This window comes from Heterodontus francisci, chromosome 18, assembly GCF_036365525.1.
Source record: "Heterodontus francisci isolate sHetFra1 chromosome 18, sHetFra1.hap1, whole genome shotgun sequence".
Classification (NCBI taxonomy): domain Eukaryota; kingdom Metazoa; phylum Chordata; class Chondrichthyes; order Heterodontiformes; family Heterodontidae; genus Heterodontus; species Heterodontus francisci.
Genome location: NC_090388.1, coordinates 15,062,055 through 15,080,510, shown reverse-complemented (window position 1 = coordinate 15,080,510; position 18,456 = coordinate 15,062,055). Strand labels below are relative to the sequence as shown.

The 18,456-nt window shown below is 45.5% G+C and overlaps 1 protein-coding gene across 1 annotated transcript in view; it reads left to right on the top strand.

Moving 5' to 3' along the window:
• The first annotated feature begins 92 nt into the window (after positions 1–92).
• Positions 93–18,456, top strand: part of rassf3 (Ras association domain family member 3) — a 183,354-nt gene continuing 164,990 nt past the window's right edge. The window contains exon 1 of the mRNA XM_068050333.1: positions 93–420. Within this exon, the coding sequence (XP_067906434.1) occupies positions 108–420 (313 nt within the window). The 5' untranslated portion in view covers positions 93–107. The remainder of the gene's footprint in view (positions 421–18,456) is intronic.

The window sequence follows — 18,456 nt, the reverse complement described above, 5'->3', positions numbered from 1 at the left end:
TGTCTCTCTCTCTCTCTCTCTGTACAAACCTTGTCTTATTGGGGATCAGGAAAAAGGGGAGAAAAAATCCAGTGGGGAAAGAAGCAAAGGGAAGAGAAGGGAGTGAAATGAAAGGTTTAAAAGTGCCCAGGAATGCGCTGCGTTTCCCTGCGCAGTCTCTGCTTTCCAACGGGAAGGGCAACGAGAGAGAGCCGAGGCTCAGGGCGTCTCGCTGGGAAGCGAGTGAGGAGCCCAGTCCCTTGGCCAAGGGACGGAAGAGATACCGACCTCCAGACGTGAGGACCATCTTCACCGAGACTAAAGACTCCAGGATTAAGAAGGAGACGGGGGAAGGACATCACTTTACCCACTTCGTCTCTCAAAATGTCTGGTGTGACCTCTGCTGCCACTTCGTCTGCGGCCAATTTCTCAGATGCACAGGTGAGCTGTTCCTTTCATCCTTGCCAACAGGTGCCTGACTGTGTCCAACAACCAGCCATTGGGCAATGTTTTATCAACCATTGCTGGCCTTGTCATTTAGCTAAGTCTGCATACATGTATGTTTCAGATGGCCAACAATGTGTTTATTTTCTCTTCAGTTAGAAGACATCACTTCTCTTTTTAAGCAGATTTTTAAAAAAATCTGGGGATGTGAGCATCATTGGCTAGACCAGCATTTATTGCCCATCCCTAATTGCCCTTGAGAAGGTGGTGGTGAGCTGCCTTCTTGAACTGCTGCAGTCCATGTGGGGTAGGTACATCCACAAAGCTTTTAGGGAGGGAGTTCCAGGATTTTGACCTAGCGACAGTGAGGGAACGGCGATATAGTTCCAAGCCAGGATGATGGTGTGTGACTTGGAGGAGAACTTGCAGGTGGTGTTGTTCCTATGCGTCTGCTGCCCTTGTCCTTCTAGGTGGTAGAGGTCACGGGTTTGGAAGGTGCTGTCGAAGGAGCCTTGGTGAGCGTGCTTCCTTTTCTTGTGGTTATCGATCTGCTAAATAAATGGTGGGGAATTTTCTGGGAATGTGAGTTAGTTAGTGGGTCATTAATTATTGGGGAAAACGGATGTTCTCCCCTAATTAGCATCCCAGTATCTACTGGTTCTACGTAGTGTACAGTACTGAAATTTATGATAAGTTAGCTATTTGTCTTGTGGGTTGAGGAAATGCCCTTCACCCACCCCCATGAACTTTGGGTACTGTTACAGTTTTGGGGGTTCTTAATATTGATTTTGCCCTCAATTGTTTCCCTCTAAGACTTTTTTTTTACATTCTAGCCCTGAACTGGCAATTGCCCATTTGTGGCAGATTTAAGGGTACATTTTATGAATGCTTTCTAGAGGTAACGCATATCGGGAATTTTTTTAAATCGTTGAATCATAAAAACCTAAAGCACAGAAGGAGGCCATTTGGCCCCTTGTGCCAGTACTGGTTCTTTGTAAGTGCAGTCATACATGATCCCACGCTCTTGCTTTTTGTCCTTAACCGTGTAAGTTTCTCAACCTCGAGTATCTGTCCAACTCCCTTTTTAAATTTGTTTATGGAATCAGCTTGCGCCACCTTTTCAGGTCGAGCGTTCCAGATCCCGACAACTCTCTGAGTGAAAGAAAATTCTCCTCATCTCCCCTCTAGCTCTTTTGCCAATCATTTTAAATCTTTGATCACTGGTATTGACCCACTCGGCAGAGGGAATAGTTTTTCTCTATCGGCCCTATCAAATATTTGTTCTTGGAACACCAGCGACAATGGCAGGACAATAATCCTTAAGGTCTTTAAGAGGTAACCATGTGGCGTGTGTCTATGAGGTTGACTCTGTATGCTCTCACTGCAATTAGGGAGTCACATGTAGACCAGAGCAGGTAAGGATGGCAGATTCCTGTCCCTGAAGGAAATTAGTGAAGCAGTTGAATTTTTAAAAAGGGCTCAATTTTTCAGGTAGGTAAGTGGTCCCCCCATGGTACTGAAAGCAGAAGCCGATCCCACATGGGTGGGCAGCGGGACCCTGGGTGGTATTTTACTGGTGGCGGCCAATTAAGAGCCCACCACCAGGACCGCCATTCAATTGAAGATGAGGCCCCGCCTCCCAGAGCTGCTGGCCCAATCAGAGGGCCAGCAGCTCTGCAGCCTTGGCAGCACCACCATTGGAGGTGGCCACTGCTGAGACCGCAGGATGAAGGAGTGTGCACCTCCATGTTGAGGTGCCCTTGAAAACAAGGTAAGTTGTTTTAAGCACCATGCCAGGGCCAGGCAGGCAGGCCCCAGCGAGCAGTGGGGGGCACCTTTTATTGCTGGCACCTTCGCCGCAGGGGCGGCCATTGCTCCCGAGGGGCACCCATGTGAGCCATGGAACCGGCCATAAAGGAGGGGGCCCCCCTGGGAGGCCGCTCGGGTTTACCTGGTGGTTACTCCTGTGGTGGTGGCCCCTCCTGATGCTGGTAAAATGCCAGTGGAGCAAAGGTGGCCCTTAATTGGGCGATTAATTGCGTCAATTGTCGGCTTGGTGGGCGGCCGTGCCGCTGAGGTACCCTCTGCTAGTAATATGCTGTGGCATGGAAAGATGTCGGGCTTCCCGCCTGATGCCTTCCACCACCATTTTACCATGCTCCTCCTCCCTCCCAGCCCATTTCCCAAAGAGCTGGTAAAATCAAGCCCAATAATTCAGTAGCTTTTGTGGTTATTGCCAGGTGAAATTTTTATTGAGTTCTATGTTGTAACGTCATGGTGGCAGTTGAACTCAGGATCCTTGGGCTGCTAGTCCAGCATCATAAACCCGAGGCAACCATACCTATTTGAATGTGTGTCTTGTGCCCATCCCCAATTTTCCATCCATTAGAATTCTTCCATTTATTTAAGTCGGCAGCTTTCAAAGAAGCTCTCTCTATCTCTTTCTGCTCTTTAGCCAGCATTTTTATTACTAATACCTCTGGGAACTCTTAGATCTATGGTTCTCGGGCATATCAAACCAATATCCCATGCTAAATTGCTGATTTACAAGAAGAAATTGCAAAAATAATTCTCAGAGCTAATAAATCCAATTAAGACAGTATGTAGATTGTTATAATGTGCAAGTGTCCGGTGAACAACTAAAAATAATAGGTATGTATAAGTCAAAGGGTTTGCTAGTTGTCTCCCTGTCTTCGCCATTTCAGTACGTCACAAGGAGTCCTTGTTAATTGAACCATCGATGCCACTTCCAGACGAATGACCAATGCATACTCCCTCATGAATTCACTTGGCATTTTATTCTGCATGAGAGTTTTCTATCTGCACCGTTCATGGTCTTCCGCTGGTGGACTATGACCTGCTCATATACTTGGAAGGCAGAACTCAGTATTAGCAGCTTTGCATTTTTGTTGCAAGCTTAATTTCACCATACCAAGGGATTGTGGTCTGAATATGCGTCATATGAACATGGCTGAGATTTCTAGAACGTCAACATTGTTCTGACACATTCCTCTTCAATTGCTAAGTATGTCATTGCTAATGGAAAGAGTTTGTGGCCCAGGTAAACAATCGGATGCCCCTCCCTCCTGGCCATTTACCAGTTGGATGACTCTAACTTGCTAGCCTTGGGCTTCTTTGTGAACCACAAATTCCTGGGCATCATCAGGACTACAATCACGCCTGCCTGAATGCTTTGTGACCCAGCAACCCAATTTAGGCACTTATTTCAAAGTATTATCATTTGATGGAGCAGTTGGTCAGCCGCAATTTGGTACAAACTTCCAATAATAGCCTGTGCTCTGTTAGAGGTCACAATCAAAAGATTGTAAAGGAACCCATTTTGTATGAAAAAAATCAATTTATATTTTACATTTGGAGATGTTATCTGTACATAACCATAATGATGCCTTTCCAATCCTTTAACACCAGTTGGTTAGCCTTGGAACTACACTCTTCAGAAAGAAAGCCTTGTGTGATAGATGTTTAGCAAACCTAGAACGTCTTGATACACAAGTTAATGGTGAGAATATGTATGAAGGCTTAGGAAATGTAGATGCCTAGAAACCAATGCAGTTAGAAACAGTATGAATGGGGTGAGTTATAGCTTGGAAGAAATGAGAAGAAGGGGAAGAGAGAGAGAAGGTTGAGCCCAATTAGCTGTAAGGTGTGTTCTTCTGTGGCAACATCTTATGTAATCTCTGTGATGGCAGTGAGTGTGTCATTTAACGTGGAATTTCCATATTCCAAACTCCTGGAAAATAGGTGCAGGACTTATACTTGTTTTTATAAAAATTATGAGGGGCATTGATAGGATAGATAGGAAAAAACTTTTTCCCTTAGCGGAGGGATCAATAACTAGGGGGCATAGATTTAAGGGAAGGGGCAGGAGGTTTAATGGGGATTTGAGGAAAAATATTTTCACCCAGAGGGTGGTTGGAGTCTGGAATACACTACCTGAAGGGGTGGTAGAGGCAGGAACCCTCACAACATTTAAGAAGTATTTAGATGAGCACTTGAAATGCCGTAGCATACAAGGCTACGGGCCAAGTGCTGGAAAATGATATTAGAATAGATAGGTGCTTGATGACCAGCACAGACATGATGGGCCGAAGAGCCTGTTTCTGTGCTGTATAACTCTATGACTCTATGATTGCAGCCTCTGTCCATAACATTACAAAAAAAATACATTCTCAACAAGTCCTGAGGGAGATCCCCTCCCATACTTTTATGACATTGAGTGGGTTGTTAATTTTCACCTTGCCCAGGTCCCCCTCGCCACGGGGCACAGCATCCTGGCCACACTGAGATGGATTTTTTCATTTTGACTGTTACCACTTATAACTGCATCACGGCATCTACAACAACATGGAGGAGATATTTGACTCCTGTCAAATGCCAAATATGTGCAAAACTTTTTTAGTTTTAGTTTTAGTTTTAGAGATACAGCACTGAAACAGGCCCTTTGACCCACCGAGTCTGTGCCGACCATCAACCACCCATTTATACTAATCCTACACTAATCCCATATTCCTACCACATCCCCACCTGTCCCTATATTTCCCTACCACCTACCTATACTAGGGGCAATTTATAATGGCCAATTTACCTATCAACCTGCAAGTCTTTTGGCTTGTGGGAGGAAACCGGAGCACCCGGAGGAAACCCACGCAGACACAGGGAGAACTTGCAAACTCCACACAGGCAGTACCTAGAATTGAACCCGGGTCGCTGGAGCTGTGAGGCTGCGGTGCTAACCACTGCGCCACTGTGCCGTTTAATTCCCTTCCTTCAGCCCAGGAAGGTGGCGAATACATGCATTTTAATTCTGAAGGGCCGTAATTGTAAACTGGTAGAACCCCAAGAGTGTGAGAAACAAAGCGGGGCTGTTGGCATTAAGCTTACCTGGACCTGCATTTGTCATTTGGTCAGGTCAAGGGTCATGAGGTACTTAGCAACCACCAGTTTTGCATGCATAGGGTACGCATCACCTACTGTCAGGTCTTTTATCTTCTCTTTAATCTACACAGAAATTATTCTTCTGTGTAACACAATGGGTGCTCTGGGCCATGCCTACGTGAGTGCTTTGAATGATAAGGCACTTTCCGCAGCAATTTTCTATGTTAACTGCATTGTAAAGTCTTCCAACAGTTTCACTCCACCTCTCTGGGTAAACATATTCTAAATCTCCAGGGCTGGTCAAAAAATAATCAAGACTTTCAGGTTTGCCATCATGCCATCTATTGCACATTTGTAGTTCACTGCTCAATGTAGGAAACACAGAAGCCAACTTGTGCACAGCAAGGTTGCCAGAAAAAGGGAGATAATGACCAAGTAGTCTGTCATGAGTAATGTTGGTTGAGGGATAGATATTGACCAGGACACCTGCTTTTCTTCAAAATAGTGCTGTGGGATCTTTTACCCGAGAGGGCAGACGGCGTCTCGGTTTAACATCTTATCCAAAAAATGCTGTCGCAACCATGCAGCACTCCCTCAGAAATGTACTGATCTGTCAGCCTAGATCAGGTGCCACAGTTGACAGTGTAAGATAAGTCTGCTGATTTGATAACAGTACAGAATATATTCATCGAGCAAAACCTTTCTGGAAATAGCAGATCCATTAGTCATGTCTAATTGGACACAGAGGACCATATTTTCCTCTATTTATTAAGTGTTAAATTTGGGTAGCATTTGCTGATGATTTATTCATCCATATTTAATGTTTTGAGGATTCCTAATTCTACCAATTGGCCACACAAGCATTCGTGAGCAGTGGGACAAAGGACCATTTTAACTCGTTGATGCTTAATTGACACCAGCCGTGAAGAGCTGATGTAGAATTTCATAACAATGGAGCAGAATTGAAAGTTGAATATGCTACAGGGGGGCAGAGCAGATTGGGATTTTGATAAGGGCACAGTGTCAAAGTAGTATCAGAGTAAGGACAGAACTGAATAACACAGAGGAGATTTTAGCTTGGATATAACAACCATCTCTGGAGCACAGCGGGAGGAGAAGGAGGCCTGAGAACATCAAGTAGACAGTCAACCCGTGTGTGACAGGAGAGCAATTCATGAGTAGAGTAAGCAGGAAGGATCTGACTGAGGTGTGTCATCTGCTCCAAGAAGACCTGGAGGGATGGTCTACCAGCCTGACTGCATCACCAGTGGTGGTGAAGGTCACCACTGCCCTCAGCCTTTCTGCCATGTGAAACATTTCTGGAGGCAGCTGCTTTACTATGTCTGGCCTCATTAAGGAAGCCACTGAATCTGTTCATCTGCATGAAGATGTCAACCAGCCAGTACAGGCAAGGAGACAGATTTAATGCTTCATTCCCAGCTTCTCCACTCAGCTGCACAGTGACATAAAATTACATAGAATTTACAGCACAGAAACCAGCAATTTGGACCAAATGGTGCGTGCTGGTGTTTATTTCCACAAGCCCCCTCCCACCCTACTTCATCTCATCCTATCATCACATCCTTCTAATCCTTTCTCCCTCATACACTTATCTTACTTCCCCTTGAACATGTCTATGCTACTTGCCCTCCCTACTCCATGTGGTAGTGAGTTCCATGTTTTAACAACTGTCTGGGTAGAGAAGTTTATCCTAGATTTCTTGTTGGAATTCTTAGTGTTACAACTGAGGTGGGAGGAGTGCACTGTTAATTCAGTCCCACTTCTCCACATGTAGGATATCTGCACAATAAGGTCCCACAATGACAATAACCTGTTGTTTTAGTGATATTGGTTGAGGGATAAGTATTGATCAGGATACTGCAGGAGAACTGCCCAGTTCGTCTTTGAAATACTACTGTGGGATCTTTTATCTCTACTTGAGAGGTCAGATTTATCTGAAAGACAGCACCTCTGACAGTGCAGCACTCCCTCAGTACTGCTCTGAAAAGCCAGCCTTGATTTTATGCTGAGGTCTCTGGAGGGCTATGAACTCACAACCTTCTGACTCAGAGACGAGAGCACATTCACAGAGGACAGGAATCCTGCTGCACAGAATTAATGCTGCTGACTGTTTTCGAAAAGCCATCATGCCATTTAGTATCCTTGCAATAAGGAGCGATTTGTGTATGTGGCTTTAATTTTAACTTGCACAAGTTGATAATTTTTTTCATAAACTTCTAACAGAACAGGAGGGCTTCAAAGAACCCTTTAACCTCAGCACCGTGATAGAGCTTAACATCAAACAAGAAGTAATAAATTATTTGAATACAGATCCTTTATATGCTATTGGCAGACACTGTTTAATGTTCATACTTCATAGCTAATAAGGAAGAAAAAAAATTGCTTGTAACATTTCTGTGAACTTTGGGCCCTGCTTACAGCACCACTATCCAGTGATAATTTAACCTGAAGCAGGAAAAGTTGAAATAAATGAAGAATTTGCCACTGATGACCACTTACTCCAAATTCAAATTATTTGTAATTCAGTTTACTTTAGAACAAAGTTCTCAATTTGCGATGTTAATCATGTTGCTTAATTCCAAAACGTTTTCAGTGCAAAAATTGACTGAATGATTAGGAGTCGACTGTTGTGTTAAGAGGCCATTGAAACACATCTGGTGAGGTGCATGGCAGAGGGTGGCAGCGGGAATCGGCGTGCATGGCTAGAAATTGGTTCACCCTGGGTGCAGTCAACGATCCCACCCCCGGTCAGGTAGGCCTGAGGTGTACCATGATATTGGGGTTCGGGACGATATTGAGCTGGTGGTGCACACTGCACATCGCCCGGTAGCTCACAGGTGATGAGATTTTCAATTTCAGGTCGGTCCTCGGAGGGGTGGAACTGTGAGGAAAGTGATCAGGAGGTGGGGCAGGGTGATCAAAATACAAAGAGAAGTGATCGGGAAATGGAGGGGTGTGTTTGGCAGACATGGAGGAGAATTCCGGAGGGGGAGGGAGGGCACCCTGGAAGGGGGTGAGTTGGAGGAACACTCCTGTACCTACTGTCTCCACAGTCAGGTTAGAATTTTTAAAATTTTAAATCTATCTTTTCTGTGGCGGCCTTCAGCGGTCCCTCTTCAGTTAGGCTGCATGTTGATCACATTTTCCTGAACATAGCTAGCCCAGTGCCACTTGCATTCAGGGCAGTCCCATTTTGCAAAGGGGGCCTCAAGCAGGCATTGGGTACTTACAATGCTGAGGATAACTAAGTCGTTGCCAGGGCAACCAATCATGTGTGATATAAGATCTAGCCCGTCTTCTAACTTTGATTTATTGATGGTCATTTACTATCGATTTCCTCTTTATTTAAAAAAAAAATAAAAACTTTTCCTGTGGCTTCCTATAGTTTAACTTTTTCAGCAGTTAACATGCTGGGAGTCTTTGTGATGAACACTGGAATACTTCAGCAGGATCCTGGGGAGATCTAATAATCACTTTCTATTGCTAAAGAAACTTAAAGTATATGATGGGAAAAGGCTCACTAGTGCCACTTTTCCCGGTGTATTGTGCGTAAACCGCAAAACCAATGGAAAGGAAAGTCAGGAGGGTTCAAAAGCAGGTGGGTGATTGGCTTAATCAGATCAGGACCCAAGAGTCTGAAGGTGAGATTGACAACCAACATTAGATGCTGGCATAACCACATGACGAAATATCATGGCAACAGGAAATTTGGAGTCGAAGTGTATGCACACACTAAATTTTTAATGATGTATGGATTTTTAAAGGATTGTGTCAGCTGTGGTGAGTTGGTAACTCTCTTGCTTCTGAGGCAGAAGATTGCGCTTTCAAGTCTCCAGAGAATTGAGTATGTAATCCATGCTGACACTCCAGTGCAATACTGAGGGAGTGCTGCACTGTTGGAGGTGCCGTGTTTTGGAGAGGATATTAAACCAAGGGTAGATGTAAAAGACTATGACACTATTTTGAAGAAGAGCAGCTCTTCCCAATGTCCTGACCAATGTTTATCCCTCAACCAACACCACTGAAAACAGATGATCTGGTCATTATCACATTGCTGTTTTTGGGAGCTTGCTGGGTCTGGATTTTGTCATGCCAGAGGGGCTCCTGGCGCCAGGCCGAAAACACGAGAGGAACCCCGCCTCGGGTTTTCGGAGCCCCCTTAGTGTGATTTAATGGCGCTCAGACACTTAAATGCCTGACACCGGGATTCACGTCCCTTTAAAGACGGGGATCCCGCCTGCCACCTCCAAGCGCTGCCGGCCAGGCAGCTCAGTAGTAATGGCAGCATCACTGGGAGCGGTGGCCACTGCCGGTACTACAAGAGGCCTTGGACCCAGGCCCAGTGTTGGAGCCCAGACCTAAGGTAAGTGAGGTGGTGTTGTTGGGGCCAGACCAGGAGGTCGCGGCGAGGGGGGGTTGGGGGTGGTGTATGGTGAGTGTTTAGTGTAGGGGGTGGGGCTTCATATAGGTGGGGTGTTTTCCATGGAGGAGAGCCCCCTCCCCGCTCGAAACCCGCAGGGAGGTCACCTTGTTTCACTGGGCAACCTCCCCAGGTGGCGGAGGCCCCTCCACCCACTGCTGACTAAATTCCAGCGGCAGCAGGAAGAGGCTCTTAATTGGCCTGTGGGCAGGAAGGCTGTCGTCGGCCTAGCCCATCCCCAACTAAATTCCGGTGCGACAGGAAGGTGATGGGCTCACTGCCCCCGCCTCCCGCCGCAATTCTATATGCCTCCCCTGCCTCTGAACCGGTGTCTGCGGAGCCCATTAAATTCAGCCGGCTGTGTGCAAATTGGCCGCTGCATTTCCTAAATTACAACAGCGACTGCACATCAAAAGTGCTTCATTGACAGCTTTGGGAAATTCTGAGGCCATGAAAGGAGCTAGATAAATGCAAACATTTCTTTATACACACATACACATGCACGCACACACACACGCACACGCATGCACACACACAGAGATAGATAGCTAGATAGATATATGAATGGTTTTTCCTGCTGTGTTGAAAAAACTTGGCTAATAATAGTAATACCTCATGATAAGATTCGGGGAGGCAGTGGTGTAGTGGTATTGTCACTGGACTAGTAACCCAGAGACCCAGGGTATTGCTCTGGGGACATGTGTTCTAATCCCACCACAGCATAACGTGGAGTTTGAATTCAATTGATAAATCTGGAATTAAAAAGCAAATCTAATGATGGCCATGAAACCATTGTCGATTGTTGTAAAAGCCCATCTGGTTCACTAATGTCCTTTAGGGAAGAAAATCTGCTGTCCTTACCTGGTCTGGCCTACATGTGACTCCAGACCCACAGCAATGTGGTTCACTCTTAAATGCCCTCTGAAATGGCCTAGCAAGCCACTCAGTTGTATCTAACTGCTACGAAGTCAATAAAACATCCAAAATCAAACACACTGTTTGGGATGGAAATGCAATACTGTACTAATGTGCCTCCTGACTAGCTGTAGTCATGTGACCTCTAACATAAGGCACTCACGGCAGGCACGCATTAGAGGGCAGTTCAATAAAGACACAGTATAAGCAAGACTGTTGTCCTGTGAGCTTGTAACATGGTGTCAGAGTGTAGCTGAGATTGAGTGTTGAAGAGTTGTATAGAAGCACAGCTACTAAAAGAGGAACATAGGAATGTTCAGAGCTGCTAAAAGCCACAGAAAAGAACAAAGAAGCATTGAAAGCACTGGGTGAGACACAATGGCTGCAAATATTCCTCTCCTAGTGCTGATCAAAATGAAAGGCGATATGAAGCAGAACTGGCAGTTTTTCCACTCGCATTGGCAAAATTATGAAATTATGACAGATTTAATTAACAAACCAGAGCAGCTGCAAGTAGCTACAATTTTATCACTGTTGGGGAGAGACTATTACAAAATGTATTCCAGCCTAAATCTCTCCGAAGAGCAAAAGAAAATGGACAGCAGAAATTCTGAAAGCTTTGAATGCACGGTTTGGACCCCAAGTGAACCTAACTTATGACAGTATGTGTTCAATATTAGGGTCCAAGATGAAAAAGAGTCCATTGATTAATATGTGACTACATTAACACAGCTCGCAGAATCCTGTGAATTTGCACAGCTAAAAGATGATCTAATTAAAGACAGGATTGCATCAGGCATAAGAGATCCCGCAGTGAGAGCACGTCTACAGAGAGAAGAAAAACTTGGGCCGGAATTATACCCCCCCCCACAATGAGTGGTCAGGTGGAGGGGGGTGGTTTGCGGGGGGGTATAAAATTGAGTGGGAGGCTGGGGGCTCCAATCCCGACTCCCTTCCACCCCTGTTGCAATTTTACGTGGAGCAACAGCAGCAAGAATGGCCCGCCTACCTCAGGCCAATCAAGGCCCTCAAATGGCCAATTAACTGCCAGCTATGGACCTCCTCCTGCCACCGCGGGTGTTTTACCCTCAGCAGGAGGACGGAAAAAGCCCCAAGAACACTGCCAGATAAAACCTGCCGCCCTTCTTGCGGGCTGGGGGGGTGTGTGTCCCCCTGATCGGGCTCCCTGTGTCCCACAGAGGGCCACCCCTGACGCACCAACTGCTCCCACCACACAACACTATAAATGGTTTGTTACTGTTGGAATGACGATTGCAAAAGGAGAACATCAAGTCAACATAAAGTGTCAGCTAGACACTGGTGCGTCATGCAATATCATGACCTTCACAGACCTGTGCGAAGTGGCTCAACATGGCAATCCAAAAATGAAGCCCTCGAAAGTAAGGTTGAAGCTATATGATGGCGCCATAGTAGTGCCAAGAGGACAAGTTACTCTGCGAGCCCAATGCAATGACAAGAACGAAGATTGGAGTGCCAGATCATAGACGGCAAGCAAAAGCCACTCATCTCAGCCGGAGCAAGTCTAAAACTTGGACTGGTAACCCTCAACGTGCAAAAATAGATTTGCAATGTGTCACAGCACACTAAACCATTGACCTCGGAACAGATCCTGGAATGCCCTGCCTGGGAGGGTGGTAGAGGCGGGTTACCTCACATCCTTTAAAAAGTACCTGGATGAGCACTTGGCATGTCATAACATTCAAAGCTATGGGCCAAGTGCTGGCAAATGGGATTAGGTAGACAGGGCAGGAGTTTTAATGCATCGGTGCAGACTCGATGGGCCGAAGGGCCTCTTCTGCACTGTATTATTCTGTGATTCTGTGATTCTGAGAAGTACAACCATGTATTTACAGATTTAGGATGTCTTCCTGGAGAATATCATACGACCATAGGGCGGCACAGTGGCGCAGTGGTTAGCACCGCAGCCTCACAGCTCCAGGGACCCGGGTTCGATTCCAGGTACTGCCTGTGTGGAGTTTGCAAGTTCTCCCTGTGTCTGCGTGGGTTTTCTCCGGGTGCTCCGGTTTCCTCCCACAAGCCAAAAAGACTTGCAGGTTGATAGGTAAATTGGCCATTATAAATTGTCACTAGTATAGGTAGGTGGTAGGGAAATATAGGGACAGGTGGGGATGTTTGGTAGGAATATGGGATTAGTGTAGGATTAGTATAAATGGGTGGTTGATGTTCGGCACAGACTCGGTGGGCCGAAGGGCCTGTTTCAGTGCTGTATCTCTAATCTAAATCTAATCATACCAGATGAATTAGGAGCAGAAGTAGGCCATTCGGCCTGTTGAGACTGCTCCGCCATTCAATAAGATCATGGCTGATCTGTTTCTGTCTCGAATTCCACACTCCCATCTATCCCCAATAATCTTTGATTCCCTTGCCTAACAAGAATCTATCTACCTCTGCCTTAAAAATATTCAATGATCCATCCTGAAGTAGATGAGAGGGTAAGACCAATTCAGCATCTGCCGAGGAAAGTTCCTGCTGCACTCAAGGCCAGCCTGAAAGACAAGATAGAAGAGCTGGAAAAGAAGATAGTAATCAAGGAAGTGACAACCCCAACAGAATGGATTAGCAACAAGATAGCAGTGAAACAACCAGGAATGCTGAGAGTATGTATCAACCCAAAGGATCTAAATAAAGCTCTGAAGAGATCTCACGATAGTGCCAACCATCGAAGGAATTTTGTCACAATTTGGAAAGACAAAGATATTCACTACCCTAGATGCGAAAGATGGTTACTGGTAAGTAAAGCTGGATGAAAGTAGCAGCTTTCTAACTACATTCTGGACGCCGTTCGGGAGATACAGATGTTTGCGAATGCCATTTGGCATTTCCATGGCTCCAGAGGAGTATCAATGCAGACAGCATGAAATAGTTAGTGATCTTCCCGGAGTGGAAGCTATAGTGGATGATCTGCTAGTTTATGGATGCGGAGACTCAATGCAAGAAGCCGTTGCTGATCATGGTCAAAATCTAGTGTGACTGCTGGACAGATCTTGCCAGATGAACCTGAAGCTGAACAAGAAAAAATTGCAATTAAAGATGCCCAACGTCAAGTACAGAGGTCATGTACTGCCAGCAAAACGTCTTCACCCAGATCCCGAAAAGGTGAGAGCAGCAGCAGCGATGTGGCGAACAACAGATGTAAAAGCAGTGCAACCATTTGTTGGAATCGTCAACAATTTAGCAAAACTCTTGCCCAATTTGTTGTTGGTGTGTGAACCATTATGCCAACTCACTGCCAAGGACATGCAGTGGTATTGGGGCACAGAGCAAGAAGCAGTGTTCACTAAAATCAAACAACTAGTGATGGCAACACCACTGCTGAAATACCATGACGTAAATGATGAACTCACCCTGCAGTGTGAAGCCAGCGAGACAGGACTTGGAGCAACCCTAAGGCAGCAAGAACAACCAGTTGCATTTGCATAATAAAAGCAAAATGCTACGGATGCTGGAAATCTGAAATAAAAACAAGAAATGCTGGAAATACTCAGCAGGTCTGGCAGCATCTGTGGAGAGGTTTCTGAAGAAGGGTCACTGACCTGAAATGTTAACTCTGCTTCTCTCTCCCCAGATGCTGCCAGACCTGCTGAGGATTTCCAGCATTTCTTGTTTTTATTTCAGTTGCATTTGCATCCAGGTCATTAACGCAAACAGAACAACACTACTCTACGGGAGGTAGACCAGCTGACTTCAGATCGAGAAAGAGTGCCTGGCCATTGTCTTTGCTTGTGAACATTTTCCTACTTGGAAGAGACAAAGTGACAGTCGAGTCTGACCACAAGCCACTTCAAAGCATTTTCCTCTGCAAAGAATGTTACTCCGGTTACAGAGATATCATCTGGACGTGACATACAAGCAAGGGAAACAGATGTACATCACTCAAATGCTGTCGAGAGCAGTACTCCCTATGAAGAAAGTAGAGGCTGTTACGACAGAGTGTGAAATCTTCCAGCTCCAACGTGAAGCTGCAGCTTGACATGCTCTGGAAGTCATCAACCCAGCAGAGACATTGAATCTGACTGATAAGCGCCTTGCTTAAAACAAGTGAAATACCCAACAAGATCCAACTCTACAGGTGTTGCAAGAAGTAGTGATGAAAGGATAGCCTGACAGCATCAAGGACACTCCTGTGGTCACAAGAGCATATTAGGCTTACAGAGATGAATTGACAGCCCAAGATGATGTTGTGTACAAAGGAAATAGAGTCATTATCCCTATTGAGTGGAGAGGAGAGATGTTAAAGCGCATCCATACAAGCCACCAATGAATTGAGTCGGGTCTGAGGAAGGCAAGAGAAGTGCTCTACTGGCCAAACATGATCAAAGACCACATCCGCCAGTGCAGCGCATGTAACAAGTACCAAGCTAAGCAAGCTAAAGAGTTGCTGATGACACATGACATCCCAGACAGACCATGGATGAAGTTGGGAGTAGACCTCTTTACTCTCGCAGGAACTGAGTATCTTGTCACCGTAGACTACTATTCTGACTACTGGGAGGTAGACCAGCTGACCTCAACGACTACCAATGAGATTGTAGAATGCCTGAAAGCACACTTCGGTCATGACGACATTGCAGACATCATGATGAGCGACAATAGCCCTCAGTTCACGAGTGAAGGATTCAGCCACTTCATAAAGGATTGGGAAATTCAACACCAGACATCATCTCCACACTATCCCCAGTCAAATGGAAAGGCTGAAGCGGCAGTGAAAATCGCCAAAGGAATCAAAGAAATCAGCACACATGTATACAAGGCAATTCTCGAGTGGAGAAACACACGTACAGAAGTAAAGGCCTGCTCGGGTCTGCAAAAAAAAACGTGACCCGAGCCCGACAGAACCACATCCGACTGGAGCCCGACCCGGCTGGAGTCTTTCCATTTTTTCCAGTGCCCGACCCGATCCGTCCATCAGTTAACTTAGCTTCTGTTTTTCATTTTGTCGCTGATCTGCACAAGCTGAAAATAACGGTAACTAAACCACCTTTCTAGTCCAAAAATTAAATTAACATTGGAGCCACTTACCTGTGATAGAGCGTGTCCGACCCGACCCGGCCCAACCCGAGCCCGAATGCCGGACCCAGAAGTACGACCCAACCCGATCCGAACCCGACACATGTCGTCAGGTCCCGTCGAGTTTGGGTCCAGTAGCAGGCCTTTATACTGAAGGCATGGGAAGTAGTCCAGTACAAAGACTAATGTCACGCCACACCCAAACTGCTCTTCCAATAGCAACAGACATGAGTGACAAAATCAAAGTGAAATGGCAGAAAGCCAAATTTCATTTTGACTAAACTGCCAAACCATTGCCAGAATTGAGCATTGGAGAGCCAGTAAGATTACAAATCTTCAATGCTCTCAACAAGAGTCAGCCCAAGTGGCAACTTGGGACCTGCATAGAGCAGTTGTTACCTCGATCATAAGAGGTGGAAGTGAACGACTAGATAGACCGTCGCAACTGCAGGCACATGCACACAACTGGAGAAGCTGTTACATCACTGCAGGCGGCTGATCAGGAAGATGTGAACTCACCATCTGCACAGACCACAGATCAACCATCAGTCCCAGACGTCCACAGCACCCCAGTGGAGCAACAACAGTTACCGCGGCAACAACAAGTGACATGGAACAACACTTCCGGAGAAGGAAAATCACCCAGATGAACAGCCAACGATAATGCACACATGCACCGTTAAGCAACCGGCACAATTTAAAAACTATGTGTGCAATGCATGTACAGAGACTGACGAGAATAATGAACTGCGAATGCATGAGAATAGTGGTGTGCATAGTGAAAATGATAATGCGTGCACATTTTTCTTTTTTTTGTATGAAAAAAGGGATGTTTGGGATAGAAATGCAAGACTGTACTAATGTGCCTCCTGGCTTGCCATACTCATGTGACCTCTACCATGAGGCACTCACTGCAGGCATCCATCAGCGGGCAATTCAATAAAGACACAGTACAAGCAAGACTGTTGTTCTCTGAACTTGTAACACACACACTTGCAGCTGCGTGTTGTCAAACTGTTTCAGTCAGTTCAAGCACCATGAGAATTGTCAAAGAATGGGGAATGTAGATTCAGCTTCCAGTCACACATGTAGGTCTTAATTTTAACTCTGGATGGGGTTTGGTATGGGGGAGAGGGAGTGGGGTTGAGCGACAAGCTCGCAAGCCAAGACCCGATGGGATTTTAACTCTGTTACAAGAGTGTTTCTGTTTTTGTTAAAAATATCTTTTGAGGATTCATAGTCAAAATGAAGAAATTTTGGACCAGTTTATTTCAAGAGGGTCATCGGGAGGACACTGAAAGGACTTGTTTGACAACAACATTTACTGGTTGTCACATGACTCAAATTAAAAATAGAACAGAATCCTTGGTAACTGGGGGAAGATGTGCGCAGAGAAGTGACAGGTCAGAAGGTAGACTTTCTGTTTCCGATTGCACTTTTGAATTGTTTTGTGTTGGGAATGAACTGTTTAAAAAGGGGTTGAAGATTTTAAAAATAAGCCTGAAGGGCAGAACCCCAGCTCAACCTGCAGGAGAAGAAAAGAAGAAAAAAGGGAAAGAACTTCTAAGGAGTGAAGAGAACTTCCAAGGAGAGAAGAGAATTCCCAAGGAAGGAGAGAAGACCACAACCCAGCTCAGCTTTCCAGCACCTCTGTAAAAGACCCTGAGAAGTCCACTGTCTCAATTAATCTCGTCTCCTGTCTTTGAAGAAAAGCCTGCTAAATTAATTTTCAATGCTGCCTGAAAAGAACTGTTCTAAAAGAGCCCAGTGACCTGTCTACATGTACTCTGAGGCCAGGCTGTATGCCAATTTGGGAACACAACATATCTCATCTGCTGTTTCTTCAAAAATGAGCAGGTATTCAGCCCAAGTGTTTTTGTGTCTGTCATAGAGCTCTAAAAACAAAAATCCCTTCCCTCCCGGTTAACTAATGTATATGTGTGTGGGTGTGTGTGTGTGTGTGAGGGGCTAAGGTAAAAAGGGAACTGTAATATTTCAATCTGTGTGTTTATGCTTTACTTCATTACTGGTTAAGACTTGTTTTATAATAAACTGATAATTTTGTTGTTTATTAAAGAAACCTAGTTGGTGTGTTTTATTCTGGGATAAAAATAGAGTCTATGACTGCGTATCAGTAAGTGGGAAAAAATTTAAATATATGTTGTGACCCGTGGAGAAGTGGAACGAGAATAAACAGTGCACTCCTCCCACCTCGGTTGTATCAACTTCTAGGCATCATTTCTATGGCTGGAGCTGGAAGCAGGAATCTCGGCGCCGAAATCATGAGAGTATGGCCCCCAACATTCAGAGAAGTGTTGGAGAGGGGGATACTGATTTGGGGGAGAGTGGTGAAGCCTGGGGCAAGGGAGAGTTTCCCTTACTCCCCAGAGGAACACTTCTGCAGTCTCCTGATCTGCAAAGAAAGACTTGCATTTATATAGCACCTTTCACAACATCAGGATGTCCCAAAGTGCTTTACAGCCAATGAAGTATTTTTGAAGTGCAGCCACTCTTGCAATGTGGGAAACACAGCAGCCAATTTGTGCACAGCAAGCTCCCACAAACAGCAATGTGGTAATAACCAGGTAATCTGTTTTTGTGATGTTGATTGAGGGATAAATATTGGTCAGGACACTGGGGAGAACTCCCCTGCTCTTTTATGTGAAGTAGTGCCATGGGATCTTGTACATCCACCCTGTGGGGGGTTGGGCGCAGACGGGGCCTCAGTTTAA